This window comes from Galeopterus variegatus, unplaced genomic scaffold, assembly GCF_000696425.1.
Source record: "Galeopterus variegatus unplaced genomic scaffold, G_variegatus-3.0.2 Scaffold1230, whole genome shotgun sequence".
Classification (NCBI taxonomy): Eukaryota; Metazoa; Chordata; class Mammalia; order Dermoptera; family Cynocephalidae; genus Galeopterus; species Galeopterus variegatus.
Genome location: NW_007727341.1, coordinates 270,365 through 291,290, shown reverse-complemented (window position 1 = coordinate 291,290; position 20,926 = coordinate 270,365). Strand labels below are relative to the sequence as shown.

The 20,926-nt window shown below is 38.1% G+C and overlaps 1 protein-coding gene across 2 annotated transcripts in view; it reads right to left on the bottom strand.

The window, feature by feature from the left end:
- KCNIP4 (Kv channel interacting protein 4) overlaps positions 1-20,926 on the bottom strand; it is a 220,934-nt gene that overhangs the window by 117,091 nt on the left and 82,917 nt on the right. The window contains exon 1 of one of the 2 annotated variants that reach the window (XM_008575746.1): positions 8,589-8,782. The exons of the other annotated variant lie outside the window; for it this stretch is intronic. Within the exon in view, the coding sequence (XP_008573968.1) occupies positions 8,589-8,640 (52 nt within the window). The 5' untranslated portion in view covers positions 8,641-8,782. Of the gene's footprint in view, positions 1-8,588; positions 8,783-20,926 lie in introns of those variants that run through there. 2 annotated transcript variants of the gene reach the window in all.

The window sequence follows — 20,926 nt, the reverse complement described above, 5'->3', positions numbered from 1 at the left end:
GGACCGCAACCCTCAGTGTCGTGCCCGTACTGGAACGGGACCGGCAATGGGATTGCAACCCTCGGTGCTGCGCCCGCCCCTTGCTCAGCCAGTGAGCGAGAACTGGTCTGTATGTGGGATCCAAACCCTCGGCAGGAGCGCCGCCGCACTCCCAAGCAGTGCACTGTAGCAGTGCGCCACCGGGCCGGCCCATATTTTTGTGTTATTTTATCACTCTGTTTCAGTTGGTTCATTGATTCAGAAACCAATTTCCCACTAGGTTTTTTGTTTTTTTTTTTCCTTTTTTTGTCTTTTTTACTGACCGGTAACGGAATCACAACCCTCGGTGTCGCGCCCGTACCGGGGACCGGCAACGGGATCGCAACCCTCGGTGTTGCGCCCGCACCGCGCTCAGCCAGTGAGCGGGAACCGGTCTCCACATGGGATCCCAACCCTCGGCGGGAGTGCCGCCGTGCTCCCAAGCGGTGCACTCTCCAGTGCACCACCGGGCCGGCCCCTCCCACTAGGTTTTGTTGGGAGTTTTGACACCCTGTCTGTGTCTTGTCTTCAGACATTCTCAATCCTTTGCTAGTCTTTTCTCTGGCTTCAAGTTCACTGTCAACCTTTCTAAACTTGGACTTGTGTCCAGCTCCCTCTGCCCATGGCTGACTTTAGCCTTCTCAAAACCCCAGTCATGACGAAGAATCACTCCTCAGCTAAAAAGCCTCATTTCAAAGCCCTGTTGCCTCCCTGCAGAGTAAATCCAGCCTTGTGTTGGTTTCAAGGCCATCAAAATCTGGTCCCAGCTCCCCTTTCTGGCTGGTTCTCTTCTTCACTTCTTGCCCCTCCTGACTGTCTTAAGCTTCATCTTTTCAAGTACGTAGAATACTCCTCCTGCTTTTTCTCCCTCCCGTGAAATGATGATTCTTCTCCAAGGGACCCTGCTGAAATCTCACCACTTTGTGAAATGCACCTAGGTGAGACTCAGTCTCATCTACACCCTTACAGTAGTCATGATCATCGCAGAAGTAGAAACAGAGCAAGAACAGCTGATATTTAATGGCCTCTTACTAGCCAGTCACTGTTCTAACCACTTTACATGCTCGCTTAATCCTTTGAGCAAACATACAGATTATGTACTATTATTACTTCTACCTTATAGATGAGGAAATTGAAACCCAGAAAGGGTAAACAAATTACCTAAGATTTCTAGAGCTACTTAGTCAAGGAACCAGAACTTGAGTCATGTTGGCTACTCCCAGAACAACTTATCATGCTTAGCTTCTTAACTCTTACACTTCTCTGGCAATGCCTCTCACAGCAGTTTACTTGTATTCATTGTATCAGAGTGATCAATATATGTGTCCATCTAGTACAATGTCAGCCTTCAGACAGAGTGATCTGTGTGTCCCCCTGTGCCTGGCACTATTACCTTTCAAACAGTTAGTGCTCCATAACTGTCTGCCGTGTTGAAGTGAAATCCACTAAATCTGCCAACAGGAAACAGCTGTCCTGGGACTCCTGGATCTGGCTTTGCTATATCAAGGCATGTTCATGACTTAATAAAGATTCCTGGTTGATATATTACGAACTAGGGAAAACAATGCCCATCTTTCCATTTGTCATTAAATACCTATGTAACTTTGGGAAACTCACTTAACCTCTCCTTTTTTTAGGTTGGAAAATGTAGACTGTAATCTTTGTGATCTGTCATTCTCACAGGAGTTCTATGAAGATGAGATGAGGTATTCAGGAGAAAGAATTATAAAACCTGTAAAAGCACATACAAAAGATAGGGACAAATATTCTATTTAGTAAAACATAGAGCTAATAAGTAAATGGTAGTGCCAGTTGGTATTATATCTGAGTTAAATGGAGTTTTTAATGTTTTCCATATCCCACCTCTCATGGGTAGTGAGGTACCACGAGAGGAGGAAATTGTATGGTAGCTTTGAAACATCTACCATTTATCAGTTAGAATAAGAAATGCCATTTCAATAGCTACAGCAATGCTAGATCTGGAAGAAGACTTGGGCACAGGCTTTTTTTCTTATTTGTGGATGGTGACACTGAGGTCCAGAGGGAGGAAACGACTCATTCAGGGGGGCACCCCAACCTCTCTGGATGATATGGGATCTTTTACATTTGTTCCTGGCCACTATTTAGTAAGTAACTTTTTTGTCACCATAATATCCTTTGAATAAATAGGGAAAATGATTACTTTATTCTTTCAGAAAAATAACTGGGGTATAGAGAGATAAAGTGAATTACTCAGAGTTGTTCATTGAGGAGATAAAGCTGCAGACTTGGCAGCATTTATTTTTTAAAGAAAAAGTACTTGTGCTCATATAGAGTATAGTAGCTAGGAATTTCTTGATGCTAAGCCATCCAAGAAGTAGCTAGTTAAGTTCCTTAATCCTATAAATATCTACTCAATATCACTATATACTTATGAGCTAGTTGTCAGCTTCCAAGACATCACAGAATTGGGAATAAATCTTACAAGCAGAGAAGCAGTATGACTGACTCTGAGAAGTGTCCCTGTTCCTATAGATCTCGAATCCTGTCTCCCAAGATAAACAGAATATAAAAAACATCTTCTTCATTGATGTTTTATTTCACTGGATTTCCTGGGCAACTCTCCACTGCTGCTGTATGTCTGGGAGGCTGACCTCCCAGATATTGTCCTTGCCTTTCTGCCTTCCATTGGATTTGCTCAATAGGAAGCACCAAGTGGAGATGAGAGGGGACGAAGAGAGAAAAGATGTGGTATTTATTCTTTGGGCTCCCTTCTTGATGGGTTGACAGTGGTTGCATTTTTCTTATAAGAGCCAGAGTCCTAGCTGGGAAGCCCTTTCTTAGAGTTACAACTACTGCTTTCTCCACCTTCTGGTAACCATCAGCAGAACTGGTAACTTTTACTCTCGCTAGTACTGGGTACTCCATCAGCCTTGTTGGCTTCAGACACCCTGCCCACATCTTTGCATATAGTCCCTTCATTAAACTCTCCTGCATTGCCCTATTTAAATGTGCCTTGTTTTTTTTTTTTTTTTTCCTGGACCCTGACTGATATTAAATCATTGAATTTCAGTGTTAGAAAATACTGGATGTGGGGTCAAGTTTCTTGTTCCAGATTTTTTCAATAGCTCTGTGATTTCGGGCAAATAATTTCTGTTCTCTAGTCCTCAGTTTCCTCATATATAAAATATAGGGTATATTCTTCATAATAAGCTTTTGCTATTATTATTATTATATGCTATATTACTTATAGCACTTAAAATATGATGACAATTTCCTTGGACCATATCTAGTCCCATACTCTCTCCTGTGTGCCAACCCTATGAAAATTTCCTTTACTCTATCCTTGGATTTTTCCTGTAAGGTTTCTTCTATGGATGTGATCGTCCCATATCTTACAGTTGTTCAGTAAGTGTATGTGTACCACTGCACTAAGGGGCTTTCTGGTATTTGTTAGCTAACTTCTCAGCTGTGGGATTTTGCACAAATCATTACAACCTTTCCAGGCCACCGTTGTCACAATTGTGAAATAGGGATGTAAAACCTACCTTCCTGGAAGCAGAGGCCATGATGGTTCACATCAAGAAAAAGAGCCACCGTTATAGACCTACAGGAGCTTCCTCAACCAGTATCAGAGGTGAAATATCAGTGCAGCTCAGCCTGAGAAAGTGATAAAGGCAGCGGGCTCTGGAGTCAGAATCCCAGCTCTGCTAATTGCGGATGATGTTTTATTTCTCTGTCCCTCAATTTTCTTTGCCGTTATATAAGGGTACTTCAAAAAGTCCATGGAAATATCCACATGATCTTTTAATTCTATTTTTCCACAGACTTTTTGAAGTGCCCTCATATGGGAAAAAATACTACATCTATCTCAGAAGGCGGCTAGGAATATCAATTAAGACTTGTCACATATTGGTACTCATGGTGTTTCACGTACTAAGCACTTTTCATGAATTACCTTATTTAGTTCCCATGACAATCCATCTTTCTGATGGTCACGATGGTCTTTCTTTCCTTATCCCAGATAAGCTCTGACACTTTCCTCATGGAACTCTCTCTCCCAACCCTCGCACTACTGGCTTCCTCTTGTTTTAGGGTCTCAAATGTTAGTCAATGAGGCTTTCCCTGACCTTGTCAAAATAGCTCCCCTGCCCACAATTAATTTTCATTATGTGATCACGGTTTTACTTCCTTCATAATACTCATTACTTCCCAAGATTATCTATGTTTTCATGTTTATGCTCTCTCTTCCATGAAGGCAGGGAACTGACAGTGAGCTATTCCCAACTAGAAAGGCAGAGCCTGGTATCATGCCTGCCATGCACAGTCTCTCAAAAAAACATATTGTGAAATGAATGACTAAATAAAGAAATGAAAGGGCAGAGAATGGACGTAAATAACTCCAGGCATTTTGTTTAGTACGAAGCACAACAGGAATTTAAACACATGCAGGATGATGCTTCCCTTTGCTTCTTTCAGTAGTTCTTGGAAGAGATAATGAGGGTCTGAGCCAGGGCCATAACACAAGACATATAAAGGAGAAGTGAATTTAAAAGATATTTTAGAGAGGAAATGGACCAAAGTTTAGTAACCAATAAGATGGTGGGTGGGGGAGCATCAATGAATGACATAAGGACCTCTGGGGGAGTGGTGCTGAGTGGTGGTGATTAGTCTGCGACATCTGGCTGGGCTTTCATCAGCATCAGGGATGGATGATCAAAGAGCAATGGGCAATTGGTGGCTCAGGGTACAGAGGGATAAGCCAAGAACTTGAATGAGGCCATTCTTGGCTCACTGCCCAGGATGCCAGTCTCTCCCCCTATCCCATTACTCACTTTTATGGGGGAGTTATCAGTGTCAGGTGGAAGGCACTCGAAGGCCTACATTTATTCTCACTAGATCATATCTAGAGGCCATTGGCCATTATGTGGATCTGCCACCTCCTCTTCTTCAAAGCCACACGTGTTGCTCCAGTATATCTTTCCAAAGCAGCTGGACTTTTTGATATTTGTCTCAGAGTCTTCTCAAATATCCAAGTCAAGATGTGTGGTTTAATACAAGGAATTTGGGGCTTATAGTTTTTGCCTTTTATCAAAGATGAGTAATACATTTAATTTTCAAAAATTTTAGAATGTCTAGGTTCTTCATGCAGAAAATCTTTGTCATGTGCTACTTATTTTATTGCTTTCATTTGAAGCACAAACAGCAGAATGAATATTTCAAGTCTGCATTTAAAAAGTGACTCTAAAACATATATACTTCCCAAGTATTGGGAATATTAAGTCTATGTAACAAAAGACTCAAGGGTCAATATGCATGCTGTGTTCAAAAATATTTAGAAGACCAGTTGGAAAACAACTTTCTAATATATATAAGGAAGCTTGCATTCACATAAATTGGTCGGTTCTTCCAATAATTTAAAATCTTAAAGAAAATAACCTAAAAGGCATACATAGATATACACTAAGCCTTTTATCACAGTGCTATTTAAAAGGGAGGGGAGGGATAGAAAGAAGAAAACTCTAAACATCCGAAGTCAGAGGATGTGGTAAATACAATATACTAGAATTTATTAAACTAACTTTCAGCCCCCTAGGTTTGGCAGCTTTGTGGAATCTGGTGGGGAAAATTCCTTCTGCCACTGTGTTGGTGATTCATGTCTAGAACCACCCCAGTGGAGCCAGGAGTCACCCTGTGGTTCTCTGTGGTTCCACAGGCAGAAATGCAGTGCCCATGCTTTTCCTCCTGGTGGCCTAGGGTCCCTGATGCTCTGATACTTGGCTCTACTCACCTGCCATTGTCCCCTATTCTTATAACATCTTTTTAGTACTGTGCCCAATTGCTTAGGGCCCAGACCGTGAATAGGAATTTAATAAAATCACCTTGTGTTCTCCTTTCCAAAAAGCTCCTTCTACATGCTGGGGTTTTCTTGTGATGAGTGGCTACAGGGGAAAGAAGTGGTTAGTGGGTGAGAGAGTTTTATGCCTGCAGATCTTTTGGGGTTCACAAAACATTGGCCAAGTCTAGTGCTGGTTCAATATCACTGAGTTTTATAAAAATCTCATTAAATTTTTTTTGAGTCATTCTGATCATGTTTTTAGTATCTTTTCTTTCTTTTTTTTTAGGAAGCACCTTTTTTTTTTTCCTTACATTTAGTTGAAAATTGCATTGTATCCTCTGTGAACTTTATTTGGGGTTAGGGTTATGGCTTTACCAGATATTGGTGCAGAAAGAGTGCTACAGAACATGACAATTTTGTTCTTCACTAAGTGGATATAGAAATCTATTTGAAAGTTTTATTTTACCTGTCTACATTGTACAAATGACTATGCTTTCAGTAAATATCTGGTAAATTGGCAATTTTGATTCCAACCTGAAAGGAGAAAAGAAATGACTCTAATAACCAACATTCAATGACAAATAGTGGCAATAAAAGCTCCTGCAGCTTCAATACCATGTATGATTAGAGCTTTTGTATTTTTCTGGATTATGGTCTTCTAGGGTGCTGATGATATATTAAGGTTTGCTTTGGGGATGGTGTACACGTGCATGCAATACAAAAGAAAATATTAAAAAAATGTTTCTCAACCATAATTTTACTTTTTTCATATGTGGTATTATTACTAACAAGTCATTTTACAGCTTCAATACCATGTATGATTAGAGCTTTTGTATTTTTCTGGATTATGGTCTTCTAGGGTTCTGATGATATATTAAGGTTTGCTTTGGGGATGGTGTACACGTGCATGCAATACAAAAGAAAATATAAAAAAAATGTTTCTCAACCATAACTTTACTTTTTTCATATGTGGTATTATTACTAACAAGTCATTTTGTCCTCCCCCCTCCAGAATGTAACCTAAGCTCTAGTTGTTTTATTTTACTTAATATGTTTTATTTATTGCTCTATCTCCCAGCACAAGGAGCAGGAACTGATATAGAATAAATGCTTTTGAATGAATAGGTGAATCAATTAAAATTTATCATCATGATATATTACCTTTGGTCAGTGCCATTAAAACAAATTGCTATTCTATTCTGGGACTTTTTACTGGATGTATTGAGTGTTTGAAGTTCTTTCCATATTTTCTCTATTTGTGTTAGTGGTGAAATTTTAGGGCATTCACATTTTTAAATCACTAATTGAATCCATGGGTTCCTAAAAAATGGTGTGGAAGAGTGTAGGTGGAGATATGACTACAGCCCGACACCGAGGATGTTTCATCTAGCTTTTTAATATTCCATTTCCTCACTAGCAAAGAACACCACCTTCTCTGATTCTAAGAGTTGTTTGATGCTTGAAACATGAAAGAATGTTTGTACACATAGAATATTCATAAACCTACACTGTAAATTATATATGGCATCCTTACAAAATAAATCAAGAGTTTTCCATTAGATATTCTTTATTTCTACTCCTTAAGAGTGCCACAAATTTGGAGAGAAAGAGAAGATGGGCGTGCAATGGTTAGGATTATATGTCCACTTGCCTAGGCTCTAGTACCCATTGATTTAACCAAACACTAACTAAGTGTTGCTGTGAAGGTATTTTGTAGATGTGGTTAATGCCTACAATCACTTGAGGTTAGGTAAAGGATAAATCATCCTGGATAATGTGTGTGAGCCTCATTTAATCAGTTGAAGGCCTTAAGAACAAAAACTGAGGCTTTCTGAAGAAGAAATTCTGTGTCAAGATTACAGCATCAGGAGCTTACAGATAGCTGAACATATGGAGGTTTCTGGAGGGTGGTGCTCCCGGGGAGGACATGGAAGCTCCACGCCCCTTCTTCCATACCTCACCCCATGTGTCTCTTCATCTGTATTCTTTGTAATATCCTTTGTAATAAAATAGTAAGTGTTAAAAAAAAAAAAAAAAGGACTGCAACATCAAATCCTGCCCGGTTCCAGTCGGCCTGTTCACCCTATGAACTTCAAACATGACAACCCCAACAGTCGTGCCAACAAATTCCTTCAAATAAATCCCTTTACATATATGTTTGTGTGTATGTATGTATGTGTACATGTATGTGTATGTGTGTGCACGTGTGTACATATATGTATATATGGAAGGGTAGATTGGTTCTGTTTCTCTAGAGAACCCTGATTGATATAGGGAGAATTAGCAAAGAAGAAAAGTCATATTTGGTTACTACACTTTGTAGTATTTTTCCTCATCTAGTGATATTTCTGAAGTTTCACATTATCTAAATTACACAACCGGTATATATGAGTGAAGAAATGTACAAGGTCATAGGGCTGAAAGTGTCCAGCTGCTCCACTAACAAGTTAGGCAATAGGAATCCCAGGAGTTACTTGAGTCGAGTCCCCACCCCTCAGATCACAGCAGAATGTCCCCATGTTTTGAAGCACAGGCTTCTGTCACTAACACTGTGCTGTCAGTCTGCCAAATGGGAAGTGCCTCATAATTGCCCAAAAGTTCTTCTGGATATTTAGGTAAACATGAGTACATCAATAGAGTTGGTTTTGCAAAATATAACATACTGATACTTTTTAGAAGCAGAGAACTGCAATGCATGCAGACCTACACAAACAAAACAAACAGTTTTGGGGAAAAAAACAAACAAACTTGCTTTGAATAGCAGGAGACGATGTTTTGGCAGCTGAGCAGGGCAAGAGCTTCATGAGTCGCTCTTTAATGCTGCGCTTGGAGTTGTTCTGAGCGTAGAGGAAACCTAGAAGATACACGATCAGTTCTGTTAATGCTGTTTGTGGAGAGAAACTGGGCCATGCTGCACAATGTGTCAGATGAGCAGGGCAGGCAGGATCAGGAATGCAGCCATCCACTCAGGCGATCACAGGCAGGGGGTTGGGACCCCAAAAGGGACAAAAAAAATCATTTTTTCCCTCTGTTTTTCACCTTATTAGGTTCTCTATTCAAACCTTTTCTTTATATTGCATTAAAGATAATTAACAGTGAAAACAGAATCATGAAAGTATATCTATTGAGTAGAAAAAGTAAAATTGAGTGGCTATTTTTGATCTCACATCAGGAACATATCACTTCAAGAGTTAACTGGATTGAAATTTCCATATTCAAACCAGCATAAAGGGCCCACATGACAATTTTCTATTCTCCTTGCTCCCCATCTTTGATTACAGAGGAGATAGATGCTCTGCATAATTCATTCACACCGCAATCACCTGTTGGTACCTTTGCCTTCCTGAAAGTGAGAAAATAAATGTCTTTGACATGCAGCTTCATTAACATATGCTGACATGCCCAGAGCTGTGACAATCCTTCACATTTTTTACACCTGAATATTAATAAATGGAACTTATTCAAGCAGAGGAATTCCAAAAGGAATCGAGGTGTGTTTGTAAAATGTTAACCCAGGAATAGATGGAGAAGTATGTGTGACTTTAGATGGTTGGAGAGGACTCAAAGAAAATCAGTAGTGGCCGGGTGGGCAAGCCAGCAAACACCGGGGACAACTTTTGGTGTCGGGAGCCAACAGTCTGACTCGGCATCGACTTACCCAGTCTGAGTGCTCGGGAGCCTGAATCTGCATGTTGGTAGGTACTGCCTCCCCCAAAGCACTTTGGAAGGTGTTAAATATAAGCAACAGCAAGAGAACCAATTTCAATCAGGGTTAGATCATCTTCATAATATGGACAAAGGTATCACTTGCTCCTTTTCTACTTTGTAATCCCTACCTTGGTATTATGAATACCTCCAGACCACAAAACTACTGATCTATTTCCCTTTGGGGCTGCTCCTCCCCACGATCAGTGCCCATTGGCTAAAACGCTTGTGTACGGAGGAGGGGTGACAAAATGAAGTAGTAAATACATAATTCAAATCAGCTCATTCCCCTGACTAAAAGGCCCTCTAGCAACTTCATGCTGTCCTTTGAAAAAAATCCACGTGTCCTACGGAGGACCCCACGCTCCTGTGTGATCAGGTCCGGTCTCACCCCCCATAGCATTTTCAATTGCCCTCCCTACTGTTCTTGATCATTGACCACTGGCTACACTGCCCTTCCTGCCTTTGTTGGAACTCACAAAGCAGACCCTCCACTGGCCTTGACATTGATGTGCTGTGAAATGTCATGTATCCCAAGTGCTGGTGGAGGGTGTGGCACATAATTGAAGGTCAATACATGTCTGACAAATGAATGAATAAATTCACTTCGGATATCTAAAGAAGAACCAATTTCATGCCCTGGATGAGTATCTAAGTAAACTTTTACATTTGTAAAATCTGATTTATATAAAACAGACTCTTTAGTTTGCTTTCTCCTTCTACATTTCTAGAAAGCAGCATCCATCTACGTAGCCTCCAGGACATTAGGGTTTTTCTTTAGCTCCCCAGCAGGCATTCTGCCCCATCCATTTATGCCATTTCCAATCTCCATGCCACAGCATGTGCTGTTTTCTCAGTCTGCTCAGCCTTGCATCAATGATCAATGTCTGCATCCTCAGGCAGCCTTTAAAACTCAGTCCAGGCACACTTTCCTCTGGAAAACTTTCTTGTGTCTCCAACCTGCCCAAGGGAAGGGAAACCTCTTCCCTCCTCTGCTCTATCTTCCCTATTGTTCCAGCATCCCAACCTCTTGTTCTGGCTATCGCTCCCTATTGTGAAGTGAGACCATATTCTGCAAGGAATTAGAAAAAGAAGGTTCTACCTGCCTTCTGTTGTAGGAGAGACTCTAGGTTTTCCTTTTTACCCAGGTCCTTTGCTTCAGATTTGATCTCTTGACACCTGGCTAAATTCTACAATCATCGATGAAACTGGCAGACTCAAGAATATTTGCCAATTGCTCAATATGCAGCTTTTCCCTTAAATTCTGATATCTGTGGAGCTCAATCTCTATGACACTTTCCAGGACCCTCAGACCTGGGTGTGGGAGAGCGAGTGTCCTGCTTTCCAAGCACTCCCAAGTATTAATGTGACCCCCCTGATCCCACTGCCAACTTGGTAGGATTGACAGGTTACTCTTTTTAATCAGGAGTTACAAGTGTAAGATTTTAGTTCCTATTTTACTTCTTCAAGCTGAGTTATTTTTACAGATCCTTAAGCTTCTTTGGGTCTCTGTCTTTTCTATGTAAAACAAAGGGATTTATACTAAAGAAAGTTGTGCTTCTTTTAGGAGTATAATTATATATAATTTGTTTATGGTTACTACCTTTTTTCTATAGTGAGACCTTAAGCTTCTGGAAGGCATGATGTGGACATGATATAATTGTCTCTCTTCTCTCTCTCTCTCTCTCTCTCTCTCTCTCTCTCTCTCTTTCTCTCTCTCTGTCTGTCTCTGTCTCTCTTTCCTTGGAATGTACTGGTTGAATTCAAGCACTGCAGCCATACACCCTCGAGTCAGATCCCAGCACCATGAGACCTGGGATAAAGTTATTTAATCTCTCTGAATCTCAGTTTTCTTACTGATAAAATAATCAATAGTATGTTCCTTGTAGAGTTGTTAGGATCAAATGAAATAGTATATAAATCATTTATCACACTGACTGCCTCATTAATGCACTTTCAAAAAATGTTAGATATTATATTTTTAACTTATCTGAGTATACCATATTTTGTACTGTCTCAGGGCCTTTTCACACATTGTTACCTACCCCTGAACTTTTGCTTTACCTTCTGTTTACCTAATGAATGCCTGATCATCCTTGAGATTTCAGTTCATGATCACTTCCTGAGGAAAACCTTGTATGACAGACCAAACTAGATTACAACCACCTATGACAGACCAAACTAGATTACAACCACCTCACTTCCATAGTTTCCTATATCTCTCCATCACTGCACATATAATTAAAAAAATGATACAATTACAGATTTGACATATGTCCTACCTACTGCAATGTAAGAATGAAGATTTCTACTTCTAGCCTTTACAGAATGAATGTTATTGGATATGCTATCCCATTGTAAGCAACAGTATAACTGGACAAATTATATAAGGCAACTGTTTTCAAGCACTGAAAAATAAGCACTGTATAATAATAATAGAAATGTGATGCTTGAAAGAAGAGAAGCCCAAGAGGCAAGCTCTACAAATGCCCTGGCTCTGTCTACCTGGTGGCATGTTCCTGCCATAGTTCAGAAACTTGGCATCTATGCTCACTGAGCTGAGGTGGCAGAAAATAGAATTCCAGGATCCTGGAGTGACTGGAATTTTTAGGACAAGGAGGAGAGTGAACTGATGTATGTGTGTGTGTGTGTGTGTGGTGGGGAGCTTGAGGGATCTAAATGAGGATTAAACATAGGTTATTGACTAAGGGCTGTGATATAAATGCTTAGAGTAAGGCTTCACAATACTTAGCAGGTATAACAGAAGTCATGTAATGGTGGGAAGCATTGGAGTTCTGGCCCAGCAGCAGAAAGAAAGAAACAAACAAACAAAACAAACAAACAAACAAACAAACTGCATTAATCACTTCTGGCATTCATTTGAGAGCTCAGAAAAACTGTATAAGGAATAAGAATAATTCCCTAGAGTAAAGACCACATCTAATGATTAAAGGAATAATCAAAATTGACCTATCCTAACAAGAAAATAATTAAAGCTGGAAAGACCAAACAGACAAAATCCCCTAAAACTGTCGAACTGGGGAATGCCTTCTAGAACAATATTCAACACATTTTAAAGGAAGATAACACAATCCAAACTCCTTACAATGGATCTTAATAATGTCCATCATGCTATCAAAAATTATCAGACACATGAAGGAGCAGAAAACATGACCCATAATCAAGATTAAAAAAAAAATCAGTCAATATAAATAGACCTTAAGATGGCACAGATATTGGAATTAGTAGGAAATTATTTTGTAAGAAAAAGATGGTCATAATAAATAAATGACTGGAAAACTCCAGAAGAGAAATTATAACTACAAAAAAGAACCAAATGGAAATTCTAGAAATAGAAAGTAAAATATCTAAAATTAAAACCTCATTAGATGGACTTACGACCAGATTAGACTATGGAAGAAAGGGTATGAGATTGAATAGAGATCAGAAGAAATAAATTATCCAATCTAAATAATAGCAAGAAAAAGAGTCTTAGTGATTTGTGTGAAATATCTAGAAGTCCAACATAAGTGTAATTGGAGAACCAGGTGAGAGAGAATATTTTGAAGAAATAATGGCCAAAATATTCCACATTTGTTTGGAAACATCAGTGAAACTTGTTGAACCCCAAGCAAGACAAATCTTAAAAAACAAAAAAGCACAAACAAAAGAGAAGGACACATACTTATAGGGGTATGGTAATGTAAGAATGGTTTCTCATCAGAAACAATAAAGATCAGAAAACAATGTCATAGTGTTTTTAAAGTTTTCAGGGGAATACAAACACTGTCATCCCAGAATTCTGTATTCAATAAAATAGGATTTTTTTTGAGAATAACAGTGAAATAAACATATTTTCAGATAAACTAATGCTGTGATAATTTGCAGCTAGTAGGCCTTCAGTACAAGAAATGCTAGATCTTTCTCAAGATGAGAAATCCCTTGGGAATTATATGATATAGAAACATGAATCTATAGGTAAAAATAAAGAGTACTATAAATTTAAGGATATGTCTATATATATAAATACTATCTTTTTTTTCTTTTTTTATTTAAAACAAACAAAAAAGTATTATGAAGCTTATTACATAGGTAGATGTAAAATTTCTGACAACAATAGCATTGAGGTTGAGGGAGGGTAAATAGAATTTTACCACCGAATGGTTCTTACATTTTACAAAAAGTAACACAATATTAACTCTAAGTAGGATATATTGCAATATCTTGATGCTAGGGAAACAATTAAAAATAATACTTGCACACAGAGGTATAGTTAAAACTCCAATAAAGGAATTAAATGGGAATACCTAAAATATTTGATTAACTCAGAAGAAGTCAGGAACAGGAACAGAGGAGCAAAAACTAGATGGGACACGTAGAAAATACATAATAAGATGGTAGACCTGTACCTAACCATATCATTGAATCAGAAACCATATTTTTCTTACTCATTACTGTGTTCCCATTACTTTGCACAGTGCCTGATACATGAAATGTTTGATCAATGTCTACTGAAAGTATGGAATCAGACTATATATCTTATATGATGGTTTCAGAATATGCACATTATTTAATATAGCTACATGGCTATAATTAGCAGAATGTGTTTAGAATTTGTACGGTATCCTTACTCACAATGTGTGAAGCAGTCCCCTCCCACACCCTAAATGGAGGATATCTGTGTGTAAAGGCGCTCTGCTAAAAAGGATACCAACAGAATTAGAGGGTGGGATTGCATTCCCCAGCCTATAACACTAAAAGAACACTGACGGTGAAGGAGAGCCAACAAGCAAAGTGGTTAATTATATAGAATATTTACCCACACAGAGACTAAGCACTCTTTGACAGATGAATTACTGTATATCCCATAAATATTTATTCATTTATTCAAAAAGCATTTGTTTTAATGCATATGTTATAAACATTATAAACGATCTTTGTAGAACCATGGATACTAAGTGATTACATAGGAAAATGTCCCTGTTCTGGAAAATCTAAACAATCCATATTTACTATAACACCTATTATACGGCATGATTGACTTGTCAGTTTCTCTCATTAAACCCAGAATGCCTTGAGGGGAGGATTCTGTTTGTTTGTTCATTCATTTATTTACTCAAAAAACATTTGTCGAATGCTTACTATGTGCTAGGCACTGTCCCAGGTGCTGGGAATAATGCAGTGAAAAAAAGTAGACTAATAGCATCATTATTTAAATGAGCAATTTTATTACAATCTCAAAGGGAAACATCATTAATTGCAAGGTTTTGTAGATAGAAAATATCTAAAAAGACGCTATTTTAATATCAATATTTAAATCTTGATGCATTCTTACTTCTCACTGAAGATTTCAAATTGATTCCTCCATTAAAACTATAACACATGGTAAAAGTAAAAAAAAAAAAAAAAACTATAAACAAAAATAAATAACAAAATGTAGAAATAGAAAAGATAGAAAGCAGGGATGGGACCTAGTGACTTCTGTTGGTGGGCAGATGTGGGAGGTGGAGTGGAGTGGGAAAGACTTGTAATTTTAAATACGGTGATCAGGGAAGGCTTCATTGTAGTTACATTTGAGCAAAAACACCAAAATAAAAATCCTATTTTTATTATCAGCAACTAGCACAGTGTATTACATATATTAGGTACTAATATGTATTTATTGAGTGATTAGTATCACTCATGTATTAATTTATTAAATTAATATGTATTGCCACTTACAATGGACAGATCGATACCTTAAATTAACTGCCCACATAAACCACTGAGTCCAATGACCTCTTCACAGATTATTGCTTTAGAATTTAAAATTGTCAACTCCCTTATTCCTGCATCTAAGGAAACTAGAGATGGGTGGAGGAATGGGAGGTTAGGTAGTGATTGGTCAGGTAAGGGGCATAAAGAATAATTACAAATTGTAATAATGAAAATGCTAATAAAAAAGAAAAAGGAATATCTAATTAGTTAATTAATTAATTAATTAATGTTTAGCAAAATCAAACTACTAGTCTACTAGCACTCCAAAATCACGAAACAAAGCAATACAGAAAAGAATAAAAAGTGTGCAAATACATAGACCACTTTAATTGTGATGTAACTGAAAGAAAATGCATTCATTTTTACTTACAGAAAAGGCTTCATGCTACAATGCCTGGCATTCCTGAAAACAAATCAGCCCATCATTATTACGGTTGCTCTGTTTTTCTGACCATGCAGGATTAATACGGGAATATGTGAGTGGTTATTTTTTACTAACTGTTTTTTTCTGTTACAGAAAAAATGCCATTATATGTAAATGTCAGGTTTTGGTGCTGAGTGACGGGCCGTGAATTATGAATTCAACAAGCACTGGTGATAGTAATAGAAGTGGTAATTTCACCAGAATGAGAATTATGCTTATCTTCCTCCCTTTTGCAATACAGCTGATAGCAAAAACTTCTATTTCCTGTAGCTTTGCTTGCAAATAAAGGCTCCTAGTCCATAATTCACAATCCTCTTCATCTTCCATGTGGTGCTTTTGAAAATTATGGACAATGTTTTTCTTCCTAGATCCTAAGACTGTGGACATATGGGGTAAGAAAATGGCTAATAATGTTTCAACAGACATGGTGTCTTCCCATAGATCAATAGCTATGACAGGAATCATCAGGAATTTCAGAGGCACTGTGATCCTGTCTGTGTCCCCCTGTGATTCAGTGACAAGCTAATACATAAGCAGTGACTTGGATGCTGGAGGTAGAAAGTACATTCTTGACTAGTGGAAAATGTGAACATACCTGCCAGGATGTCTCTTTTTAAAATGGGTTTACAGCTCATAAACACACACACACACACACACACACACACACCCCAACAAAGAGTTCATTTTGTATTTTCAAATTCATTCCTGTAAAAACAGGACCCCAGATAATTTGGAGTTCATAAGGTGCTAATAATTCTTGGCAGCTGAAAATTGCTGCCAAATCATACAGGCTGTTATTGGATCTTGCAAACAGCCCCAAATTGTTCACCTTTAAGAAGGTAGCAACAGAGTTGGTGACTGAATATGAGGAGAAATATCTCTATTTCCTATTGTAATTTTATTAATTTTGGAGGCAGGAAACTGACTGTCCTAATTTACCTGTTTAGTTTTGCCTGATTATAAAACATTTACATTCTCTATCAGTTAATTCAGAAGGAGTAAGCCAGAAGGTGCTGGAATTTGCTGGAAATAATCTACTGAATCTAAATGCAAATAGAGTAAATTTGACTCTAGTTAGAGCTGCTACTTGAAGACACCTGTTTCTCACAAAACGAATGCCAGGCTGTCTGTCAGCCTCTCAGTCTCTTTTGAGTTCTGTCTTGGTCTCTTTTTTTCTGTATTTGTCTCTCTGTCTCCCTCTCCTCTGTCCTTGAGTTTCTCTGGCTCCATGCTTCTCTCTCTTTGTTCTTTGGTCTCTACTTGTATCTCTCCTTTCTCTTTCTCTGCTCTGTCTGCCCCTGACTCAGTTCCCCTCTCAATCAAGTCGGGTTCCATGTGATCTTGTTTTCCTTGGTGTTGACTGTGTACTTCACCTTAGAGAGTGCTTTAGTCAGCTGAGTGCAGAATAATTACTGTAAGTATCCCAGGCAGATGTTAGCAAATGACAAAATGATCAAAAGCTACAAGGCTTTCCAAACCCAACACTAAGTGCTCGGGACTGTCCGCATTGCTGCCCCGTCCTATTGGCAGAACTAGCTAGAGAATACTAGCAGAAAACAATGTGGAAAAGGCTTCAGTTTCTTTTTGGATTTTTAAAGATGCATCATTGAAGCTTAATTTTCCTTTGTTCCTCTGAACAAATTGCCAAAACTGCTTCTATGGGGACATCTTTTGTGTGGGAGTTTGGAAATTATCTGCAGTTCCCTATAAGTAGGGTGACAAGACCTCCTGGTTTGCCCAGGACACTACCAGTTTGTGAGAGTAGTCCTAACTATCTGTAAGCACCCCTTTTCCCTGTTCAAAAATGTTCTGATTTAGATGGCAAAATAGATGGTCACGCTATATTAGTAACCAGTACGACCTGTTCCCATAGACCAACATACGGTCATTGATTAAATGACTACTTCACTATACTGTAAACAATGTAACTGGTGCAACTTCATTGAAAAAATAGTATTTAAAAAATAGCTATGATTAGTAGGAAAGACATAATAGGAAGGTAAAAATGTAAGTATTTGGAGGCATAAAAAAGGTAACATTTATAGTAAAAAGACTTGTAGCTTTGGAGTCAGAAAGAACTAGATCGAATCTAAGTTCTACCACTTTTTGTTTGTAAGACTTTGGAAAAGCAACTTAGCCTCACTAAGCCGCTTTGATCTCACCTGTATCATGGAAATATTAATAATTCCAGCCTTTGCTGTCTCCTGGGGTGCTTAGGAGACTCAAATGAGATTACATACACACAGCTTCGGGCTAGATGAGGTCTGCCTTTACCCAATAGATGCTGAAAGAGGTATGTTTAAGGCTCAGGACCCAAAGCAAAAAAGAACATTTCAAAATCGACAGCAGTATATATATATTTTTTGATATAGCAGTAAAAACCATCCCCCACACCCAAATCTCTGTCATGTGTTGCATCTTTAATAATTTTGTTATAAATAGGAATTAGATCCTATTATACTATTTCACAACCATGCTTATTTTTTATTATTTGAAGCATTTTTAATAATCAAGCATTGTGACTTTGAATTTTCCTTTGGGACAAGTAAATTGTGTATTTAAAATAAGAAACTAGCTACAATTGGGTGAGGTTGATTCTTCTGATGACAAGAGATCATAAAAATAATTTATGAATGAAGTGTTTATTATATAATGAATCTTTCTGCTCCTCCAATCCCCTCCACATTAGCCAGTAAGTATCTTTAGGCACAGCCTAGACTACTCGGTTCATTTTATCATTGGCCAATCACTCGACCACTGCCCTTTAATAACATGCTTAAAAGGACTTTTCGGAAAAAAAAAAATCACTTGTTTCCTGTTGTTCATTCAATTCAGCTTCTCTCAGTAGAAAATCCCGTAGTCTCATGGTCCTATAATATAAGAATGTTGGCTTTTACTCAGAGTGAAATTGAGAAAAAATAAAGAATTTGGGTGCACAGGAGTGATGTAATCTAACTTAAAGTTTTATTCAACAATATTCACTGAGCTCCTGCTGGGCACTGGCAAAAATAAACATAGTCTCCACTCTCGTGAAGGTTACAATCTAATGGGAAAGGTAAACATGAACAAAGAAGTAAACATTAGAACAAGAAAGTCCTCTACATTTCACCTTGAACATGTTCTTGCCCTAAAGGAAGATGCAGATAAATAATGCCTCACAACAAGTAGAACTTTCTATGTGCCTAGCACTTTACAAGCATTATATCATTTAAGCTTCACAAGAGCCCCAGGTGGCAGAGAGTGGCATGAAAGCCAAATTATGGGTGAGGAATTAAAGGTGGGAGATGCATGCAGAATATAAGTGGCAGTATCAGGATGGGAGCACATGTCTGTCTAACTCCTGGGTCTGACATTCTGACTTCTGTACTGAACTAACAATGACTCCATAAAATAGACTACTTTGCTTGTTGGATGCGTCTAGTTGTGTAGTTTTCAGCTAAAGGACGTTTGTTTAACTTCATGGCATGGTTTTTATTTCCTTCCTAACCCCCTCAGTTAGGCTTCTTAGCTCATCCTATCTTGAATACTATCCTGAAAACTTAGTGATCTGTGTTTCTTCACTAGAAACGCTGCCTCTGATTCCATTTTCTGTAGGACATCCGTCAAATTCTTGGTGTTATTGAAAAATAATAATGCAATTGAAGAAAAAGCTGCACTAGGAGATCCAATTTCTTCATCTGAAAAATGGGGCTAATAATTCATGACACCTACTTATCTCAAGGAATTTAGGAGATGAATGATGTAATCGTTTCTGCAAAATCCTTGAAATGCCAGAAGAAATAACATATAATTCATTATAATTTTCAATGTGTGAGATAATACTTTCCTATCTTCAGTCCTTTTGTATCACTATATTCAATCTTCATCTTTTAACAATGCATTAAGTCTATAAAATAATTCGCTCATAGTTTAACCAATAAATATTTATTAAATATATGAGGGGTCTTAAAAATTCATGGAAAGATGACATTATCTTTTAATTCCATTTTTCCATGAATTTTTTGAAGTTCTGTAAGTATTATAAGGTAGACCCTGTGCTAGGCACTTGGGATGAAAATGAAATTACATATGCAATGAAACTGAGTGTTTACCATCTTCCAAATACCAATTAGTAGGCCCTGAGGGCTCATTAAAATCACCAGAGTGACTTAAATAAAATTAGCCACATCGATCACTCAAGACCAATTGAGTCAGGTGACTCAAATGGGAAGACGAAGTTAAAAACCACAGTTTTGTCCTGGGCCAAACTGACATTATATAGGTTTTCTTAAGTAGTTTTGTAGTATTGCTATTGCAAACAAATTCCTGGTGGGTTAGCATTAGAGCTTTTCAGATCACCCAAATTGTTGTTTTTTTTTTTTTTTTAATTGATTGAATCAACATTTAAAAATACATACATTTCACTAAAAGGTTTGGATTTCTGTCATCTTATGAAAATGGGAAGATCAGACAACACTTCATCTATGTGTTTTCCTGTATGGCAGCAATTAGACAGGTCTGGTTAGGAGCTCTTCCGTTTAAGACAGGACAGTTTGACACAGTCTCCTCTATTTTCCGTCATGCCCAAATACTAAGAGACAAACCAATTGCTATTTATCTTGAATCACTCAACTCATTTCCATCAGCTGCCTGGCCCCTGAAGGTATTTAGGTTTTTTTTTTTTACTCTTCTCTAGTTGTTTCTACATGGGCATTGTACTGGCTTGAATCATGTCCCTCAAAAATTCATGTTTGTCTGGAATCTCAAAATGTGATCTTATTAGGAAATAGAATCTTTGCAGATGTAATTAGTTAAGATGAGGTTATACTGGATTAGCGTGGATCCTATACCCAATGTCTGGTGTCTTTATTAGAGGAGAGGACACATATACACACACACAGAGGGAAGGATGCCATGTGAAGATGGAGAAAAGGACTGGAGTGAAGCCAGCTACAAGCCAAGGAACACTAAGGAGTTCCACCAACTACCAGAAGCTGGGAGAGAGGCAAGGAATGGATCCTCTTCATAGCCTCCAGAAAGAGCCAATCATGTTGATGCCTTAATTAAGACTCTGGCCTCCTAAACAACATTTCACTTTTTTAAGCTACCCAGTTTGGGATAATTTTTTAACAGCAGCCCTAGGAAACTAATACAGACACCAGTGAATATATTTTCAAAATTTTAATTTAAAATTTAATGCCAGTTGTCCTGATATCATTATTAAT